Source organism: Microcaecilia unicolor, chromosome 14, assembly GCF_901765095.1.
Source record: "Microcaecilia unicolor chromosome 14, aMicUni1.1, whole genome shotgun sequence".
Taxonomy (NCBI): Eukaryota; Metazoa; Chordata; class Amphibia; order Gymnophiona; family Siphonopidae; genus Microcaecilia; species Microcaecilia unicolor.
In genome coordinates, this window is record NC_044044.1 from 43,619,954 (window position 1) to 43,639,148 (window position 19,195).

General features: G+C 45.6%; 1 protein-coding gene across 1 annotated transcript in view; it reads right to left on the reverse strand.

The window, feature by feature from the left end:
- Positions 1-16,442, reverse strand: part of ANKRD35 (ankyrin repeat domain 35) — a 51,246-nt gene extending 34,804 nt beyond the window's left edge. Inside the window, 1 exon segment of the mRNA XM_030188148.1 lies at positions 16,183-16,442. Within this exon segment, the coding sequence (XP_030044008.1) occupies positions 16,183-16,221 (39 nt within the window). The 5' untranslated portion in view covers positions 16,222-16,442.
- Between the last annotated feature and the right edge of the window lie 2,753 nt (positions 16,443-19,195).

The window sequence follows — 19,195 nt, forward strand, 5'->3', positions numbered from 1 at the left end:
AGACCACTAGGATACTACCCTGTCAGTTGCAAGTGGAATGTGGGAATTGCTGCTGGAGACCCAATGAAGGAGCCAGATAACTGTGGGGAGTGGGGGAAGAGGTGCTGGACCTGTGTACGAAGGGGGGGGGGGGAGTACAGCAACAGGAGAGGAGAGAATTGCATGTCTGTATGTCAGGAGTAACAGGTTTTAACAACAGAAGGGGAGACACAGGTGTAAGTATAGGGGAAGGATGCAGCAGGAGAGGAGAAAGGTAGGTGCCTGTATGGAGAGTAGGGGGAACAATGTGCTGTGGGAAGTAAGTGTGTGTATGCAACTTTTCATTATATTCACCAGGTTTAAAAAAATCTCCATGCAGTGGGAATTTATTAGTACCGAGCCATCCAGCCCAGAGGTGCGATTAATCATGTGATTACAATTTTTAATACCATGATTAATTTTGATTAAAAATGTTTAATAATTGCCCACCCCTGGTTTTTAGTATTATACCTCTGAAGCAGCCTCGAGTGGGTGAATATGGACCACGTCGGGTGATTGTTTTAATAAAGGAATCTCGTTTTGGAGCATTTGTTTGGGATCTGCTTTTCTTTTCCTACATATCTGTAATACCATATGCATGCACTACCTTCATTGTATGCAGATTTATCTCATGCATATTTATTGTGGGTATCCTGAATACCTGACTGGCTGGATGTGTCCAAAACTGGGGTTAAGACTCCCCGAATTCAAGAAATGCTTACTGCAGTGGTTCCCAAACCTGATCCTGGAGGCACCCCAGCCAGTCAGGTTTCAGGATACCACGGTGAATATTCATGAGAGAGATTGCATGTACTGCTACTGCATGCAAATCTATCTCATGAATATTCATTGTGGATATACTCAAAAACTGACTGGCTGGGGTGCCTCCCGGACCAGGTTGAGAACCACTGATCTATTGTTCTACCATGAGATGGAGAAAAGCCTTGGGAAAGAGAGTTGAGAAGAAAGGAGAGAAAGGGGAATTAAAATTGTGTAGCTGACCCATATGGTGGTATGGTAGGAACTCACTATTAGAGCCCCATATTTTTTTAATACTTTTTTCTATCTGCAGTCTCTCTTTCCCATTGCAATGCGGAAATGATTGGCAAGGTGAAGGGAGCCTTCCTAGTTCCCCTTAATGCCCATGATTTGGCAAACCAACTTATGGAGGAATCTTAGCATCTGATCCCTAAAAGATTTGCTGGGGTTTGATGTTCTGGGGAATATGAAAGTGGCTGCCTGGATGGATCTAGATGTTTTCTGTAACCCCAGTGAAAGGAATCATTCTGCCTTTCTCCCCACCTTCAGGACCATATATAACAGTTGGGCAGGCAGCAATCTTGCTGCATCTGGAAGGGAATTAAGTATCATAGAGGGGGAACGTGCACCAGTGTTCACTGTGCTCATCTGGAAGAAACCCCATGGACAATCAGGGAACTTGGGACTGGTCTGCTTCCTGGGAAGTCATTGTGGAGGGAGAACAGAGGACGAGACTCAGCTTCAGAGATCAGAAACAGCAAATAAGAAGACAAGGTAGGTCCTGGATCGCCTATGGTGAAAGCATGGGCGAATAGGGGGTGGAGGAGGGTGCTGTGCTGTGTTGAAGTATTATAGGATCTGATTTTTTTTTTTGGGGGGGAGGTTGATATTGTGTATTTGTATTGCAAATGTAAAATTGTCTCAGGTCTGCTGCTCCATGCAGGTCCTCCCCTCAATGTCCTTTTTTAAAGTATGATAATTTTTGTTTAGGTTTGAGTAGAAATACTCTGTAATTTATTCTATCTTCACGCCACATAGGGATCCTTTGTATAATATCCCAGGCCTTTTTGAATTCTGTCACTGTTTTCATCCCTACCACCTGTGGACGAGAATTCAAAACATCCACGTGCAGCTTGCATAAAATATATTTTCTGCTGTGCTTTTCAGTTTCCTTCTTTGCAGCTTCATTTCATCTCCTTTAGGTCTATAGCAGTGATGGCGAACCTATGGCACGCGTGCCAGAGAGGGCACGCAGAGCCTTCTCTGTTGGCACACGCGCCCAGCCACTTTCCATTCATCCTTCGTGACAAAAAGAAAAAAAATAAGCAATCGCGGCACCGCAGCCTGGGCAGCCATCAGCTCTGCAGCTAGGGGGGTGTCGCCAGCGTGTACCTTCCTTGCTCACTGTGTCGTCTCCTGTAAGGCTCCCGAGTCCCGCCCAAGGAAGTTTGCTGCGTCTCCAGTCCAGCCCATCTGGACCTAAACGTCACGGCGTCGCGTTCTTCCTCCCCCTGCAGCACCTGTGCGCCAGCACGCAGCCGCCGCTCCGCGACTCCCGCCTAAGCCGCCTTGTGCTTCAGCTGCAGTGCTGCACTCCACCCCCCGCCGAGCCACTGGTATTGTCGGCACTCGGCAGAAGAGAAGAATCGGATTGTAGTTGGAGGAGCAGAGCACACAGAGCCCAGGTAAACTTTGAAGTTTAATTCGCAGTGGAAGTTGAGGGTGGGGGTGGGTAACTGAATTTTGTGCTCATTTTTTCAACACTGTTCTATATGAAGTATAAATGCTTTTTTGGAAGTGGAAGTTGACGGTGAGGGTGCTGCTGTCTTAGTTTGCACTGGGTATACTGGAGCTGTAACAGCTTACAGAAATGATTTATAATGAAAAAAATCATGTTATTTTTTTCTCCTATACTAGTATAATATTTTCAATTATGTCTGTTTATATGCGCCATGGCTGGTGTAAGGGGTGTGGCTATCATAGGGGTGGAGTCAAATGTGGTGACCCCACCCATAATGAGTACCAGCACCTGTTGGCACTTTGCGATAAATAATTAGATTTTGGGTTGCTGTTTGGGCACTCGGTCTCTGAAAGGTTCGCCATCACTGGTCTATAGCCTCCCTATTTTAAGGAAAGATTTGTCTGTTCATTAATGTCTTTCAAGTATTTAAGATATTAATGTATTCTACAAAATATTAATTAAAAAAAAAGCTGAGTGAATGGGGAAGGGATCTTGGGCAGGGGTTGGTGGATTTCTCAGATTTGCAATGGGGGAATTCAGTCCTAGAACACAGCAAGCTTGCCCTGTGTTAGCAATTCACAATATATTTGGTTTGTAGTATTCCAGCAGCTATTCTTTTCAAAATGGGGCCAGTTCTGAATTGCCCCATCTCCATTTGAAAGCTTTCTAGAATAGGGGGAACGCTTCCTTTCTTTTTCAAAGGAAAAAGAGTGTCTCTCTTGCATGAAGATCATAGTTTCTGTATTTGGGAGGAATATTTTAGACCCACTAACAGGAATAGAAATTACATTCTAAATCTAAATTTCCCAAGCACTCTCCCCACTGCACCCAGTTTTTCATGTCACACCCTGGTCTTAGCTTCTGCACCAGGGGGGTTAGTGACATCAACCTTGTGTGGTGTGTGCATTGTAATGAGAGAGCTGCTACACAGTCACCAAAGCCACTTTGCAGAGTGGATTCCACCCTAATTACAGTCTATCCAAAAATGTTAGTCTACACCTTGTACTTTTAACAAGGGAGGAAAACATGTTGATGTTCAGTACAAGTCAAGACACCTGGGAGTGTCAGCACATGAGTGCTTATAAAGCTAAAATTGTCAAGCTGGGCCCTTACAGCTGGGCCCTTCCCCTGCTTCACCCTATGGTCATGTTTCCCACTAAAACCAGCTGACCTCTAGAGATCCAGCTTAGACCTGGCTATGTTTGATCAAAAATCAATCACTCAGTTCATTTTAAAAACTAGTTCTGTTCTGTATTACTCCATCACATATTACTGATTTTAAATTATATTTAGATACTCATTCTACCTTGTTGTCTATTGACAATTATATGAATATAAATAGATGGCATATGTCACTATGGTATAACCCTAAACTTCTCATTGACCATACTATTATTTCTCCGAGGACAAGCAGGCTGCTTGTTCTCACAAGTGGGTCGACATCCACGTCGGCCCAGGAAGCGGCAAAATTTTTCTAGCAAAAATATAAGACTTTTGCCAGAGTCTTCTGGTGCGCAAGCAACGCGCACTGTGCATGCATGGACGACTTCCCACCCGTTGCGAGCGTGCCTCCTCAGTTCTTTTTTGTCCGGACGAGGTGACAGTGTTTTTTTCGGCTCTCCGTTTTTTTGGCCCTGGAACAAAAGCCTGATGACTTTTTTCTTTATTTTTTCTATTTCTTTTAAATTTTTTTATTCCCGTAGTTTCCTTTCATGTTTTTTTGGCCTATTATTAAGTTTACTTTCTTTCGACGCGGCTGGATTTTCCCCTTTTTGTGTCCTTCACTTTTTTGGCACAATCGCGTCGTTTGATTTCGCCAAAGCCGTTTTTCCTTCCATGTCATCGAGGACACCCAGTGGCTTCAAACGTTGTACTCGGTGCAACCGGACCATCTCAGGTACCGATACCCACGCCTGGCGTATCCAGTACCTTGGGCCCGACCATACCCCAGCCGCTTGTAGTCTGTCTTCATACGAAGAAATGGACTCAAGTGTCTCGAGAAGCCCAGCGAGGAAAAGCTTTTTGGGGCTCGGTCCGGTCCCTTGACGTCAACAACGGCATCGGTGTCAACATCGACAGGAGCATCGACGTCGGAAGGAGAGGTAATGTCTGTCCCGAGACCACCACATGCTGGGAGCAGTGAGGCGTCGAGTGTGTCTCCACCTGTCTCGAGGCCTCCTGTTATGCAGGCCCCCCGGGATCGACCTTCGTCGGACCCGGCCCCGAGGAGACGTGAGGATTCCACGTCCTCCTCATCGGTACCGAGGAGTCTCGATGACGGGCGTTGAGCAAAGGCTAAAAGCACCGTCATCGTTCTCCTTCAACACAACGGTGCCGGGAGCTCCGGGGCGTCGAGAGTGTCGGCACCCGAGAAGCGTTGGCATCGAGAGGACCACTCCCCCTCTATACAGGAGGTGCCGATGCATCGATCTCCTGACAGCCCGATACCTCCTCCCGAGCCTCAACAGATTCTGCCACCGACCCTGCAGCCTTTTCCGATGGCGGCTCTAAAGGAATGCATCCGGGCCCTGATTCCAGAGCTTCTGGAGGGATTGCTGCGCCAGTCTGCTTCGGTGTCAGGGGTGCTTGCGCCTTCCGTGCCGCTGGCTGCAGCAGTGTCTGGCCCTTCTTCTGCGGAGAGGTCCCGGCCTCAGTGCCACCTGCAGCATCAACGTCAGCTGCCACCCGGGTTGACTCCCCTTCGACGTCGGTGGAGGAAGCGTCACCGCAATCTAGGCGGGCGTCAACTTCTCGACATCGCCATTGAGGACATCATTCCTCAGCATCAAGGCAGGCTCACTCGGGGTGCCCTGAGGGACGGTCTTATCCGATACTGAAGAGGAGCGTTCGTGGGAGTCAGAGGAAGAGCCCAGGTACTTTTCTTCTGATGAGTCCTTTGGGATTCCCTCCTGAACCTTCCCCTCCACCAGAAAGGAGACTATTTCCACCGGAAAGTCTGTCCTTACATCTTTTGTCCAGGAAATGGCTATGGCTATTCCTTTTCCCTATGGAGGTTGAGGATGAAGCCCAGGGCTGAGATGCTTGAGGTCCTGGATTATCCTTCTCCACCTAGAGAGGCTGTGATGGCTCCTCTACATAAGGTACTGAAGGAAGTCCTTATGCGGAACTGGTCGTTCCCTCTGTCTGGCTCCGTGATCCCGAAGAAAACTGAATCCCAGTATCGGATCCACAGTGGACCTGGATTGATGAGGTCTCAGTTACCCCACAATTCCATGGTGGTGGACTCTGCCCTCAAGAGAGCCAAGAGTACTAGGGACTATGCCTTGGCGCCCCCAGGCAGAGAAGCTAGGACTCTTGATTCTTTTGGGAGGAATACGTATCAGGCCGCTATGCTTGCTGTCAAAATTCAATCTTACCAGCTCTTTACGAGCATCCACTTGCGGAACTCGGTGAGGCAACTGTCCAGCTTGGTTGATGCACTCCCTCTGGAGCAGGCCGAGCCTTTTTGCCAGGTGGTCAAGTAGCAGAAGGCGTGTCGAAAGTTCCTGGCCAGGGGTACGTTTGACACTTTTGATGTAGCATCCAGGATCGCTGCCCAAGGTATAGTGATGCGCAGACACTCATGGCTGTGTGTCTTTGACCTGGATCATTCGGTCCAGCAGCGGGTGGCGGATGTTCCTTGCCGGGGGGATAACCTTTTTGGTGAGAAAGTAGAGGATCTAGTTGACCAGATCAAGAAGCACTATGATGCTATGGATTCTCTCTCCTGCCGGGAGTCTTCTGCTACTACCTCCTCATCTAGGAGGTTTTTTGGAGGGAAGAGGAGTGCTCCCTATTCCTATGCTAAGCGTAGGTACACTACTGCTGCTCGGCAGCCTGCCCAGGCTCAGTCCCAGCGCGTTTGTTCTCGTCAACAGCGTGCGCCTAAGGCCACTGCGGCTCCCCAGCAAAAGCAAGGGACAAGCTTTTGACTGGCTCCAGTTCAGCATAGCCTCAGTAAACGTGTCTGTACCGGACGACTTGCCAGTTGGGGGGAAGTTAATGTTTTTTCAACACAGCTGACCTCTTATAACTTCCGACCGGTGGGTTCTTCAAATTGTCTGGTTAGGATATACCCTCAATCTGGAATCCAAGCCTCCAAATTGCCCACCGGGAGCTCAGTGCTACAGCTCCCAGCACAAGCAGGTACTTGCAGAGGAACTCTCCACCCTTCTACAGTCCCAAGCGGTTGAACCCGTTCCACCAGGGGAAGAAGGGCTGGGATTCTATTCCAGGTACTTCCTTGTGCAAAAGAAAACAGGGGGGATGCGTCCCATCCTAGACCTAAGGGTCCTGAACAAATTTCTTATCGGAGAAAAGTTCAGGATGGTTTCCCTAGGCACCCTTCTTCCCATGATTCAGGAAAACGATTGGCTATGCTCTCTGGACTTAAAGGATGCTTACATACACATCTTGATACTTCCAGCTCACAGGAAGTATCTTCGATTTCGGCTGGGAACACAGCACTTTCAGTACCATGTACTGCCTTTTGGCCTGGCGTCTGCACCCAGAGTGTTTACCAAATGCCTAGCTGTAGTCACAGCGTCGCTACTCAGACTGGGAGTGCATGTGTTTCCTTATCTCAACGCTTGGCTAGTGAAGAGCACCTCGAAGGAAGGTGCTCTGTCCATGCGAATGACTATTCAGGTGCTGAAGCTACTGGGGTTTGTCATCAATTATCCCAAGTCCCATCTCACCCCAGTCCAAAAATTGGAATTCATTGGAGCTCTGCCGAACACTCAGACAGCTTGAGCTTATCTCCCCGAGGCAAGGGCGGGCAGCCTTCTGTCCCTGGTATCCATGGTTTGAGCATCTCAGCAGGTTACGGCTTGGCAGATGTTGAGACTTCTGGGGCACATGGCCTCCACAGTTCATGTAACGCCCATGGCATGTCTACATATGAGATCAGCTCAATGGACCCTAGCTTCCCAGTGGTTTCAAGCTGCGGGGGATCTAGAGGATGTAATCCAACTGTCCACCGACTTTTGGAATTCTCTTCAGTGGTGGACGATTCGATCCAATTTGCCCATGGGGCGACCATTCCAAGTTCCTCAGCCACGAAAAGTGCTGACGACGGAGGCATCTCTCCTGGGGTGGAGAGCTCATGTAGATGGGCTCCACACTCAGGGAGCCTGGTCCTTTCAGGAAAAAGGTCTGCAGATCAACCTCCTGGAATTACGAGCGATCTGGAATGCTCTAAAGGCTTTCAGAGATCGGCTGTCCAACCGAGTAATCTTAATTCAGACAGACAATCAGGTTGCCATGTTTTACACCAACAAGCAGGGGGGCACCGGATCTCGCCCTCTGTGTCAGGAAGCCGTCCAGATGTGGCTTTGGGCTCGCCGTCACGGCATGTTTCTCCAAGCCACTTATATGGCAGGCGTAAACAATAGTCTGGCCGACAGGTTGAGCAGGATAATGCAACCTCACGAGTGGTCACTGAACATGGGCGTAGTCCGCAAGATCTTCCGAGTATGGGGCACCCCCTCGGTGGATCTTTTTGCCACTCAGATCAATCACAAGGTCCCTCAGTTCTGTTCCAGGCTTCAGGCCCACGAAAGACTAGCGTCAGATGCCTTTCTCCTACATTGGGGGACAGGCCTTCTGTATGCGTATGCTCCCATACCTCTAGTAGGGAAGACTTTGCTGAAACTCAAGCAAGACTGGGGAACCATGATCCTGATTGCACCCTTCTGGCCACGTCAGATTTGGTTCCCCTTCTGCTGGAGTTGTCCTCCGAAGAACCGTGGAGATTGGAGTGTTTTCCAACCATCATCACTCAGAACGAGGGGTCGCTTCTACATCCCAACCTGCAGTCTCTGGCTCTCATGGCCTGGATGTAGAGAGCTTAGAATTTGCCTCCTCGGGTCTTTCAGAGGGTGTCTCTCGAGTCTTGCTTGCTTCCAAAAAAGATTCCATGAAGAGGTGTTACTCTTTCAAATGGAGGAGGTTTGCCGTCTGGTGTAACAGCAAGGCCCTAGACCTCTTTCTACACTTGTCAGAGTCTGGTCTCAAGACCAACTCCGTAAGAGTTCACCTTAGTGCGATTAGTGCTGATCATCGCCGTGTAGAGGGTAAGCCTATCTCTGGACAGCCTTTAGTTGTTCGCTTCATGAGAGGTTTGCTTTTATCAAAGCCCCCGGTCAAACCTTCACCAGTGTCATAGGATCTCAACGTCGTTCTCACCCAGCTAATGAAATCTCCTTTTGAGCCACTGAATTCCTGCCATCTGAAGTACTTGACCTGGAAGGTCATTTTCTTGGTGGCTGTTACTTCAGCTCGTAGGGTCTGTGAGCTTCTGGCCTTGGTAGTGCATGCACCTTATATCAAGTTTCATCACACAGAGTAGTCCTCCGCACGCACCCTTAGTTCCTGCCAAAGGTGGTGTCGGAGTTCCATCTGAACCAGTCAATTGTCTTGCCAACATTTTTCCCCGTCCTCATACCCGCCCAGACAGTCCGCCCAGTTGTTTGTTTCTTTTGACCCCAACAAGAGGGGAGTCGCCATCGGAAAACACAGAATCTCTAATTGGGCTGACTCTGGAGGGCCATGTCACGGCTCACAGTGTTAGAGCCATGGCTGCGTCAGTGGCTCACAAAGTCAGCCTCCATTGAGGAGATTTGCAAGGCTGCAACGTGGTCATCAGTCCACACATTCACATCTCACTACTGCCTTCAGCAGGATACCCGACGCAACAGTCGGTTTGGGCAGTCAGTGCTGCAGAATCTGTTCGGGGTTTAGAATCCAACTCCACCCCCCTAGACCCATTTTTGTTCTGTTCCAGGCTGCACTCTCAGTTTGTTCTTTATGTTTTCAAGTCAATCTATGTTATGTCCTCGCCGTTGCGAGGCCCAATTGACCAATGTTCATTGTGGAGTGAGCCTGGATGCTAGGGATACCCCACATGTGAGAACAAGCAGCCTGCTTGTCCTCAGAGAAAGTGAAGATACTAACCTGTAGCTGGTATTCTCTGAGGACAACAGGCTGATTGTTCTCACAATCCCGCCCCATTTAGAGTTATTTTCTTATTTATATGCTTTTTGATTTAACGGAGGAGGCACGCTCGCGACGAGTGGGAAGTTGTCTGCGCTGCTCGTGCGCCAGAAGACTCTGGCAAAGTTTTATATTTTTGCTAGAAAAAAAGTTTGCTGCTTCCTGGGCCGACGCGGACGTCGACCCACTTGTGAGAACAATCATCCTGCTGTCCTCGGAGAATACCAGCTACAGGTTAGTATCTTCGCTTTACTGGTCTCTCTGGAACTCTTTTGGAATTTACTCACTGGATCATCCTATGTACAAACAACAATTTAATGATTTTGATGACCTGTCTCTAAAATACACATTGCCTTCTTCACAATATTTGAACTGGTTGTGACTTACCCAGATGATCAAAAGAAGCTCAACAGACATAAGTACATTACTTGACACATCTTCTATATATGTCATAAGTACATAAATATTGCCATGCTGGGACAGACCAAAGGTCCATCAAACCCAGCATTCTGTTTCCAATAGTGACCAATCCAGGTCACAAATACCTGGCAAGATCCCCCAAAAAGTACAAAACATTTTAAGCTGCTTATCCCAGAAATAGTGGATTTTCCCCAAGTCCAATTTAATAATGGACTATGGACTTTCCTTTAGAAAACCATCCAAACCTTTTTTAAACTCTGCTAAGCTAACCGCCTTTACCACATTTTCTGGCAATGCCCTTAGTCCAAAGCTGATGACCGAAGGAAAAATGATCTCATCTAGCTACAAACTGATAAATCATTCTATATTCAATTTAGACAATAGATTGATTTCCCATTGGACTACAGAAGTGAATTTAACAATATGCTTAATACCATGGGAACGCTTTTGGACCAGAATTTCCAGACCAACACAGCCAGCTTGCTCCAATCTATGTACTTTTTAGCTCATAAAGCTTTATGGACTCCAGAACAGAAATATAAAGCAAAAATTACATGTTAATAATCTCTGTTGGCATTGTAACTCTTCACTTGGAACTTTACAACATTATATGTTCTACAAATGTCTTATCATACATGGCATTTGTTGCTCTATTTGGAAACTATACAAAAGATTCTGATTTTCTGTAATAATTCTTCGATCACTGCATCCTGATCTTAACTTAGAAGATGATCACAATACTTACCTAAACTTGTTTCACTTGTTCTTCAAATGATTTTAGGAGCATGGAAAAATGCAACCACTTTAAATGAAACATTTTGGTAGCATAATGTATGCCTCGTATATAAATACAAACTTAAAGCATCAGAAGAAACCAACAGGGTCCATAAGTTCTGGAGCAATACTTAGAAATTAGAGTATGAATATTCCATCATTGGGTTTTTGTCATTGTCATCATTTTATCCTTCACTATTTTCTTTTTTCCATTTGGTTTTCTTTTCATTTTTGTAATCATATCATTATTCATGCTCATTGTTCATCATATATATCATTATTGAACTGACATGGTTATTTCCAGGCTTATTATTATTATGATTGTATTGGCTACTTCAGCCACTGTTCTCTTTATTTGAAAATTTTTAAAAAATTGTTTGAACTAGAAAAAGACAGTTCTGATCAATGAGGAAGATGCCAATTTAATGGTTTGTGACCCCAGTGACTCCACTGAATGGATTACTGCTAGAATTTAGAGAGGCACCTCCAGTTTGGTCGGATCAACAGTTGATCAAATTGACAATTTCACCCCCTGTGGTATTTATTTATTTATTAGGATTTATTTACCACCTTTTTGAAGGAATTCACTCAAGGCGGTGTACCGTAAGAATAGATCAAACATGAGCAGGAGGCAATTGGAGCAGTAAAAATAATTTGAACAACAATGATGCTTTAAAGAAAATGATGAGATATTGTCACAGTGCCCTTGCAAAACACTCATTGCCTTCTAAGTGGTGCTGCAACCACTAACTTAACCTACCAGGGAGTTTGACTCAGCAGGACTGGGTGAGTTGGGGGGGGGGGGGCAAGAGTAAAGAAAAGAGCAAGAGGCTGCTCATTCAGCTGAAGTTAACTACAAAATGACTTCAACGCTTGGGAGTAAGGCAGGGGTTCTCAACTCAGTCCTCAGAAGACTCCTAGACAGTTAGGGTTTTCAGGATACCCAAAATGAATGTGAATACGATAGATTTGCATATTCATTGTGGATATTCTGAAAATCTGACTGACTGGGTGTATCCAGAGGCAGTGGCGTTCCTAGGGGGTGCGGTCTGCCCCGGGTGTACGCCGCTGGGGGTTACTTCCTGTTCCGGGGCAGAGGGAGCATGGAACGAACGAAGGACAGGCGCGCGCGGCACCTCCCCAGCGGCATGCACCCGGGGGGGTTCTTTCGCGGGGGGGTGTCCTTTCGCCGTGGGGGGGGGGTCGCGCTGCACCCGGGGGGAGGTGCGCAGTGGCAGTCCGCCCTGGGTGTCAGCCCCCCTAGGAACGCCACTGTCCAGAGGACTAGGCTGAGAATCCTTGGATCGTTGATTTACAGTGAGGTAGCAAAACTAATAGGCTGATCCAGTCCTTGGCTACTTGCAGTTCTAATTATCCCATTGATTTCCTTAACTACAATTCCTGCATGCAGTGCGGCAAAACCAAACCTCATCAGCCAGTTCATTTGACCTGAGGTGTATGGGCAGAGCCATACAGTGAGCAGATGGATCTCAGTTTTCAAGGACAACTCACCTCTGGACTTGTAGTTCTTCCTTCTCCTTCTCTTTCCCTTTAACCCCAGTTTACTGCCTTTGATTTCCTGTTTTGTTTTTAACCAAGCTCTATGGACTATGTAAACTTTAAGTTTAATTGAGTTTTGACATATGTTTGTATCCCGTCAAACCAGTCTTCATGGCAGGTTCCAAAAAAAATACTTACTCATTATAAACAAGACATACAAGAACACAACAAAAATAGTTAGACCTGGAAATAAAATACAATGCCCAGGAATATAAAATTAACTGCCACCACTATGATTGTCGGTTCCTTAGGGGCCTGTCTGAGGCTTGGAGTCTGGCCCTTGTTTTGTGTTTCACATTGGGGAGAGATATACTGAGGGCCAAGGACCAACCCTCTGAGTTAGTATATTGGAATGTCACCTGGACTCCCTGAGGGTTAGAAGAGCTGATGTTTGTGATTAAAGAGTGCTATCGGAACTCCACCAGTCTATCTGGGCCATCCAGTCTGTATGGTTTAAGGTTAGCAACTGTCTCCATGTCATCCAGACAGGCTGAACCAGTCCTGGTTTTACTACCACTGCTTGCCTGCATTGACTAGTTTTCTGAGAGGAAGTGGAACTACTTTTCTTCAGATGGAATTGAAATGCATTGAGGACTTACAGAGAGCAGTGAAAGGAAGAAAGTTAAGAGTTTGGGCAAAGACAGGGAGGGAGCTGTTGTTTTCAGTATGGGAACTTGTATGTTCATCTAGCCATCATCATCTAGCACGTCTCATATTCCGCCAGAACCGATATACTCATATCACCCCTCTCCTCAGGTCACTTCACTGGCTTCCGATCAGATACCGCATTCAATTCAAGCTTCTCCTTCTTACCTACAAATGCACTCAGTCTGCTGCCCCTCACTACCTCTCTACCCTCATCTCCCCTTACGTTCCCGCCCGTAACCTCCGTTCACAGGATAAATCCCTCCTCTCAGTACCCTTCTCCACCACCGCCAACTCCAGGCTCCGCTCATTCTGCCTCGCCTCACCCTATGCTTGGAACAACCTTCCTGAACCCTTACGCCAAGCCCCCTCCCTGCCCATCTTCAAGTCTTTGCTTAAAGCCCACCTCTTCAATGCTGCGTTCGGCACCTAACCCTTACCGTTCAGTGAATCCAGACTGCCCCAATTTGACTGCCCCGATCGGACCGACCGTTCACTTGTCTATTAGATTGTAAGCTCTTTGAGCAGGGACTGTCTCTCTTTGTTAAATTGTACAGCGCTGCGTAACCCTAGTAGCGCTCTAGAAATGTTAAGTAGTAGTAGTAGTAGTAGTAGCCAAAGTGATAGAGAACCAGAGAGGGAATATAAATTATGTAGCGTCAGGGCCATCTTTACAAGAAAGTTGTATGTCAATCAGACTTTTCCCTGCCACAAAGGAAATTGATCATAGTATGTTTTGTGTTCCTCCAGCTTATTCACATACCCAGGGATGTTTTTTTTTCTCTGTCTGATACCTTCTAGCAACTTACTTCAGCCCATTCATTACAGCCACAGTCTTTGGCTGTGGGTCACACAGGAGGACTCCTCCTGGAGTTCTGCAATCATGGACCCTACATATGACCACTAGGTGTCACATTGTGTCGCATTGCACAGTCACTCTGCATTGTTGTCTATAACATCTTTAGCCCTGGCCAACCTATGCAGTGGAAACCTTGAGCTAGAAATTGAACCAAGGTCATCCATTTGGCAAAGCACACAGCATTACCACTGAGCACCCAGGATCCATCACAGCGCCCATTTAAATATCAGACTCTGCTATAGAAAGAAAGAATGCCCCAGTACAAGCTGTTAATCAAGATTTCCCATCTGCAGCACTAGTCACTGAGCAGGACATCTAAGAACAAATAGGGTTTGCTCCAGGTCATCAGAGACAGACTGAGCCAGTCCTTGTTTTACATCCATTGCCTTTATGAATTTATAGTCCTGATTTCAATAAGATGAACAGGTAGGGCATGCTCATGAAGACAATTGGATAAAACCAGGGACAGCTCAACCTGTTTCTTGATCAGGAGTCACCTGCAGCCACCCCATTTCTGAACTGTAAATTCCTTCAATCCCATGTCTGAATAAAACACATAAAAATGCAAAACTGACATTAAATAATGTGAGCAATACATTTGTAACCAGTAGGAAAAAAGCTGTAATATACCGGCTTAAAAACAGAAGGGCTGCCAACTAGTTCTGTGGCCTAGGGTATTAGGGTCACTACCTTCCCCACAGCTCCACCCAAGCAGCCTGATTCATTACTAGCTTTGATTCCCAGTTACTTGCAAGCAAACACGTTTCATAGTTTTCATATGATAAATCAGAACTAGAACTCCTGCATGCACTGGGAGCAAAACCAGGACTGGATCAGGTTGACCTGGATGATATGATAACGCTAGGAGGTACATGTAAAATAAAGGTTAAAGAAACCCACAACAATTCAATAAAAAACGCAAGAGACATAACAAACAACTTCTATCAAAAATGCAAGGTGCTGGAGTTATCTAAAAAATATCATCTAGTAGCTAGATAATGTTTACTGATTCTTGAAGACAAAGTAAGTCATTGTGAATTTCAAAAAACAACCAACATGAAGTTTAAAAAAATTGAAGGAGAAATAAGCAATTGGAAACAGGATTTAAAAGAAGGTGAAACCAGTCCACTGGCGATTATGAATAAAGGCCTGTGGCACCACAGCCCGAAAGAGGTTGGTTCTGATGGATCTGGAAGCCCAAAACAGGGTGAAGTAGAGGTCGACCAAATGACGAGCCAACTCAGGAGATGTTGCTTGAAAATCCTTTTACTCAAAGCACCAGGACAAAGACCCAACATAGGCCGTGTTTTGGCAGACAGAGCCACCTGCATCATGGATCATTATTGAGCTAGAGCAACTGGTTGTATGGCTGGTGCAAAGATGCTGGTAGGTACAGTAGTATCAGCAGGAAAAAAAAGATGCCTGTAAAACTCAGAGTGTCCAAGCAACCACCACATATCTGGAAACCCAACAGAGCTCAAGGAAATTACCAAAATAATAATAATCACAATAGTAATGGACCATCTAAATGGCCTCATCTGCTGTCATTTGTGTTCCTCCATAACTGCTCTTAAAATAATGAACTATTTCCTCAGACCACCTGACATGCTGAGTTTTCACCACTTAGGGGCTGTGTCAAGGGGCATAAGTATGTTGCCTTTTTATATTTATAGATAGAAAGAGCTTTTGGATCTCTAAAGCCCAGCTAGAAAGATTCTGAACCTAAAGATGTGGTGCGGCCGTATGCGTCCACCTGAGGGCATCAGAATAGTAGAAAACAGAAAAATAATATAAGGCAACACTTGTTTATCAGAGTAACTTAATACCGTTCAGGGTTAGCTTGTGGGAGTTAGCACTCTCCCTCAGCTCCAAAAGGGAATAAGCAAAAAATGAAACATTAAAAAACACAAGTGAATTATAAAATACATTCCAGAGATTCTTAACCAAATCCAACCTCTTGCCTTTACATTACAATGTAATGTAATGTCTCTTGCCTTTTTCCTTTAGCCAAATATATTAAATTGGCTTTTCTTTCTTTCCTTTTGGTTGGGAATTTACCAGTTGCTTACCTTGTCTTTGTCATTAGGGCAAGTCTGAGCCACTTCTGGTTTTACCTATGGTTTTTGCTTTTCCTAGACAGATTGAAACTACAGGTCCATACATGTACTGAGGGAGGGGATGTGGGGAGTAAAACCAGGTCCTCCTCAGCTGCTGACCTGGAGCTTGTTGGTGACCATACTAAGGAATCATTCTACCACAGGAACCAGTTCTGTGGGTGCTGAGTACCCCCTCCCCCCAATATTGAACAAACTCCATTGTACCCCTGGAAGGTCCATTTGAAACCTATACTTTCTACAGCGTAGAAGAATGAAAAAACAGAAAAGGGAAACTTCTGAAATAAAGCTCTACATACGGCCACTTGAGACATCGAACACGAGAAGATTTTCTTCATGTTTGTCTTCACAGGAAGATGAATGAGTCTTCTGTAGGCTCTGGGGCATTCACTAAGTGCTGTGGCTCAGAGATCTCCGGAGTCCTGATCCTGCCTGGAGCTGTCACTGGGAGCTTGAGGTTCTCCCCCCACTAGACCATGTGGGATGATAGCTGGTTAGCTTGCCTGACTCAGGCTTCAGAAATGAAATCCATTAGAGAACTTCCTTGGGGAGGGGGGGGCACAGGTTTACAGGACAGTAGGAGATGTTGATTTCTTCCAAGTTGCAGACAGGCATGCACCTTTCTCCTCCCCTTTCCACACACCTGTTTTCAGCTCAAGCAAGTTCTGGGCTTGTCCCACGTGCTCTCTGCCACCCACTCTCCCGTGCCTTCATTTTCTAATCACTCTGGTTTATTTGGGGCGGGGAAAGGAGGTGTTAGTTTCTTCCAGGTTTGAAATCTAAAATAAACCATCTCACAGTCCCAGGAAGCATGTCTTAACTTGCTGAGCATGAGGACTGCCAGAGGGTGCAGCAACTTATCTCCCATCAACCTTACCATTCAAAAAAGAAAAAACAATCATGCAAAACAGAGAGCAAATTAATTTCCTTCCTTTTCTGTAATATGTTTGGTCACAGCCTCATCTGAGGCTACCCATGACTGACAACCACTCTTGGACTTCCTAGACACCCTCTCCCCAACCCAGTGCATTCTGGAACTTAAAGTCTTCAAGAGAAGGAAGGCTTGACTTGTTTTCATTAGGTACTGTCACTTCCTATGATTTGTCAAATACCGATTGTACAGCAGTATTGTTCTCATGAACTAAGTTTGTCAAGAGCACCATGTCATAAAGTGACAGGGTAATGGTTTTACCCTGCATTGCATCTATGGACTTGCTATGTGGATTTTTCTAAGCAAAATGGGAGACTTTCACCATCGGTCAGTGTGAGCAACCAGCTGGGGCACTAATGCACCTTAGTGGGCAGGATGTGAACTCTCCCCTTTACTTGCAGGGATTTTACTCCTTTCTATTTAGCTGTACACTCTGCTCACACTCTTGGTTCATTAACTGACAATAGACTAGTTATTCCTCCTCCCTCCAAAGCTAGATGGGAATCTACCAGGACCTCAGCTTTTTACTTTCTTGCACCAGCTCTATGGAACTCACTGCCTCAACCAATTTTGGGTCTCTGCAACAAGAAATATGGAAGAAATATTGAACTTGTTTAATGCTATTCATTGGAATGCCTGACATTATTTTATCTTGTATGAATGGTTTGGTTGATTTTTGAATCGACTTTATTTACCTTGTGTGAATTTGTAGTGGGTGGAATCTGTCCTATAATTTTATGAAGTTCTTTTCCTGTTATGTTTATTTTTTATATATTGTAAACCTTTCTGACTTGCTCAGCAAATAGATACGGTATAGGAAGATTAATAAACGATAAACTATAAACAATATGCAACCACAAGCAGGTGTTTATAAAATCTGAAGGGGGCTGGTCATGTCAAGAGAGGGTTTCTGCCCCCTGGACTGTGTGGAACACCAGCTGGCCTAGGGATGGTCCTGACTATAACACCAGAGATATCATTTAATATTAATTTACAATAATTTGATACAGCACCATTCATACCTTAGCACAACACGATGATTTAAAATATCTATCTATCTATCTATCTATCTATCTATCTATCTATCTATCTAAGAAAATAAAAAGGGAGAATAGAGTAAGAGATCAAGAAAGAATGAGGAAAAGGGGTCAGGGAGAGAAGTTTAAAGATGGCTAGATGGGGGATGAAAAGGAAAAAGGAGGGATGGGACAGGGAGAAAAAAGAGGGTCCCACTAGGAGGTGCACAAATGAAGCTACTAAGATGCAGGATAATGATTCATATTTGCCATGTCTATTAAGGCTCATAGAGAGCATTCATTCCTTACTTACTATGTATAGACCAGAGGTTCTCAGCGCAGTCCTCAGGACACACCCAGTCAGTCAAGTAATGCACGAGATGGATTTGCATACAATTGAGGTAGTACATGCAAATTTCTCTCATGCATATTCATTGTGGGTATCCTGAAAACCTGACTGGCTGGGTATGTCCCGAGAACTGGGTTGAGAACCCCTGGTATAGACCAATAGAACTGTTCACCTGGCCCAAATTCCCCCTCCCAGCTTCCAAAGCTAATTTTAAAAGTTGGGGTGTTTGCAGCTTAATCCACAATCATTTAATGATTGTAAAGTGTGGATGAATTCTCCTGAGTTTGAAGTAAAAAAATAAAAAGAAAGAAACTCAAGCATTTAAGCAAAATATAAAACAGAAAGGCAGAACCATTAATCTATGCTGCTGAGTTGCTTTTATAGGTTAGGGGCAGTGAGTATGCTGGATGTATGTTCTTGCATGAGTGTGTCTGATTTGAATTATTTTTATATTGTGTAGTCCGGTGATTCCCAAACCTGGTCCTGGAGGCACCTCAGCCAGTCAGGTTTTTGGAATATCTACAATGAATATTCATAAGAGAGATTTGCATGAACTGCCTCCACTACATGCATATCTCTCTCATGAATATTCATTGTGGATATCCCAAAAACCTGACTGGCTGGGTGTCTCCAATATCAGGTTTGGGAACCACTAGTCATTTACTATGGGTGGTGCATGGAGATTACTCTTCCCTATCTGCAGTTGGAGTTCTTTTCTTACTTTTGATTGTGCTTATATTATTCAAAAACTGCTTCGATTTGTCCACAAAGTAAGCGGTATATCAAACATATAAACGGCAAGTGACCGACTCACCTGCAAATGCGCAGTAGAGACTGCCCTCTCTGTCCCGCCCTCGCGTCAAGACGTGTTGACGTCAGAGGGTGGAACAGAACGGGAAACGGAGTTGGAGTCACTGTTGGATGCTGCCGCCTGGAAACGAACATCGCGCGCACCAACCTCCACCCTCCCCCCCCATCCCCGCCGCTGCTTCCGCCCTCCTCCACATCAGGCCCCC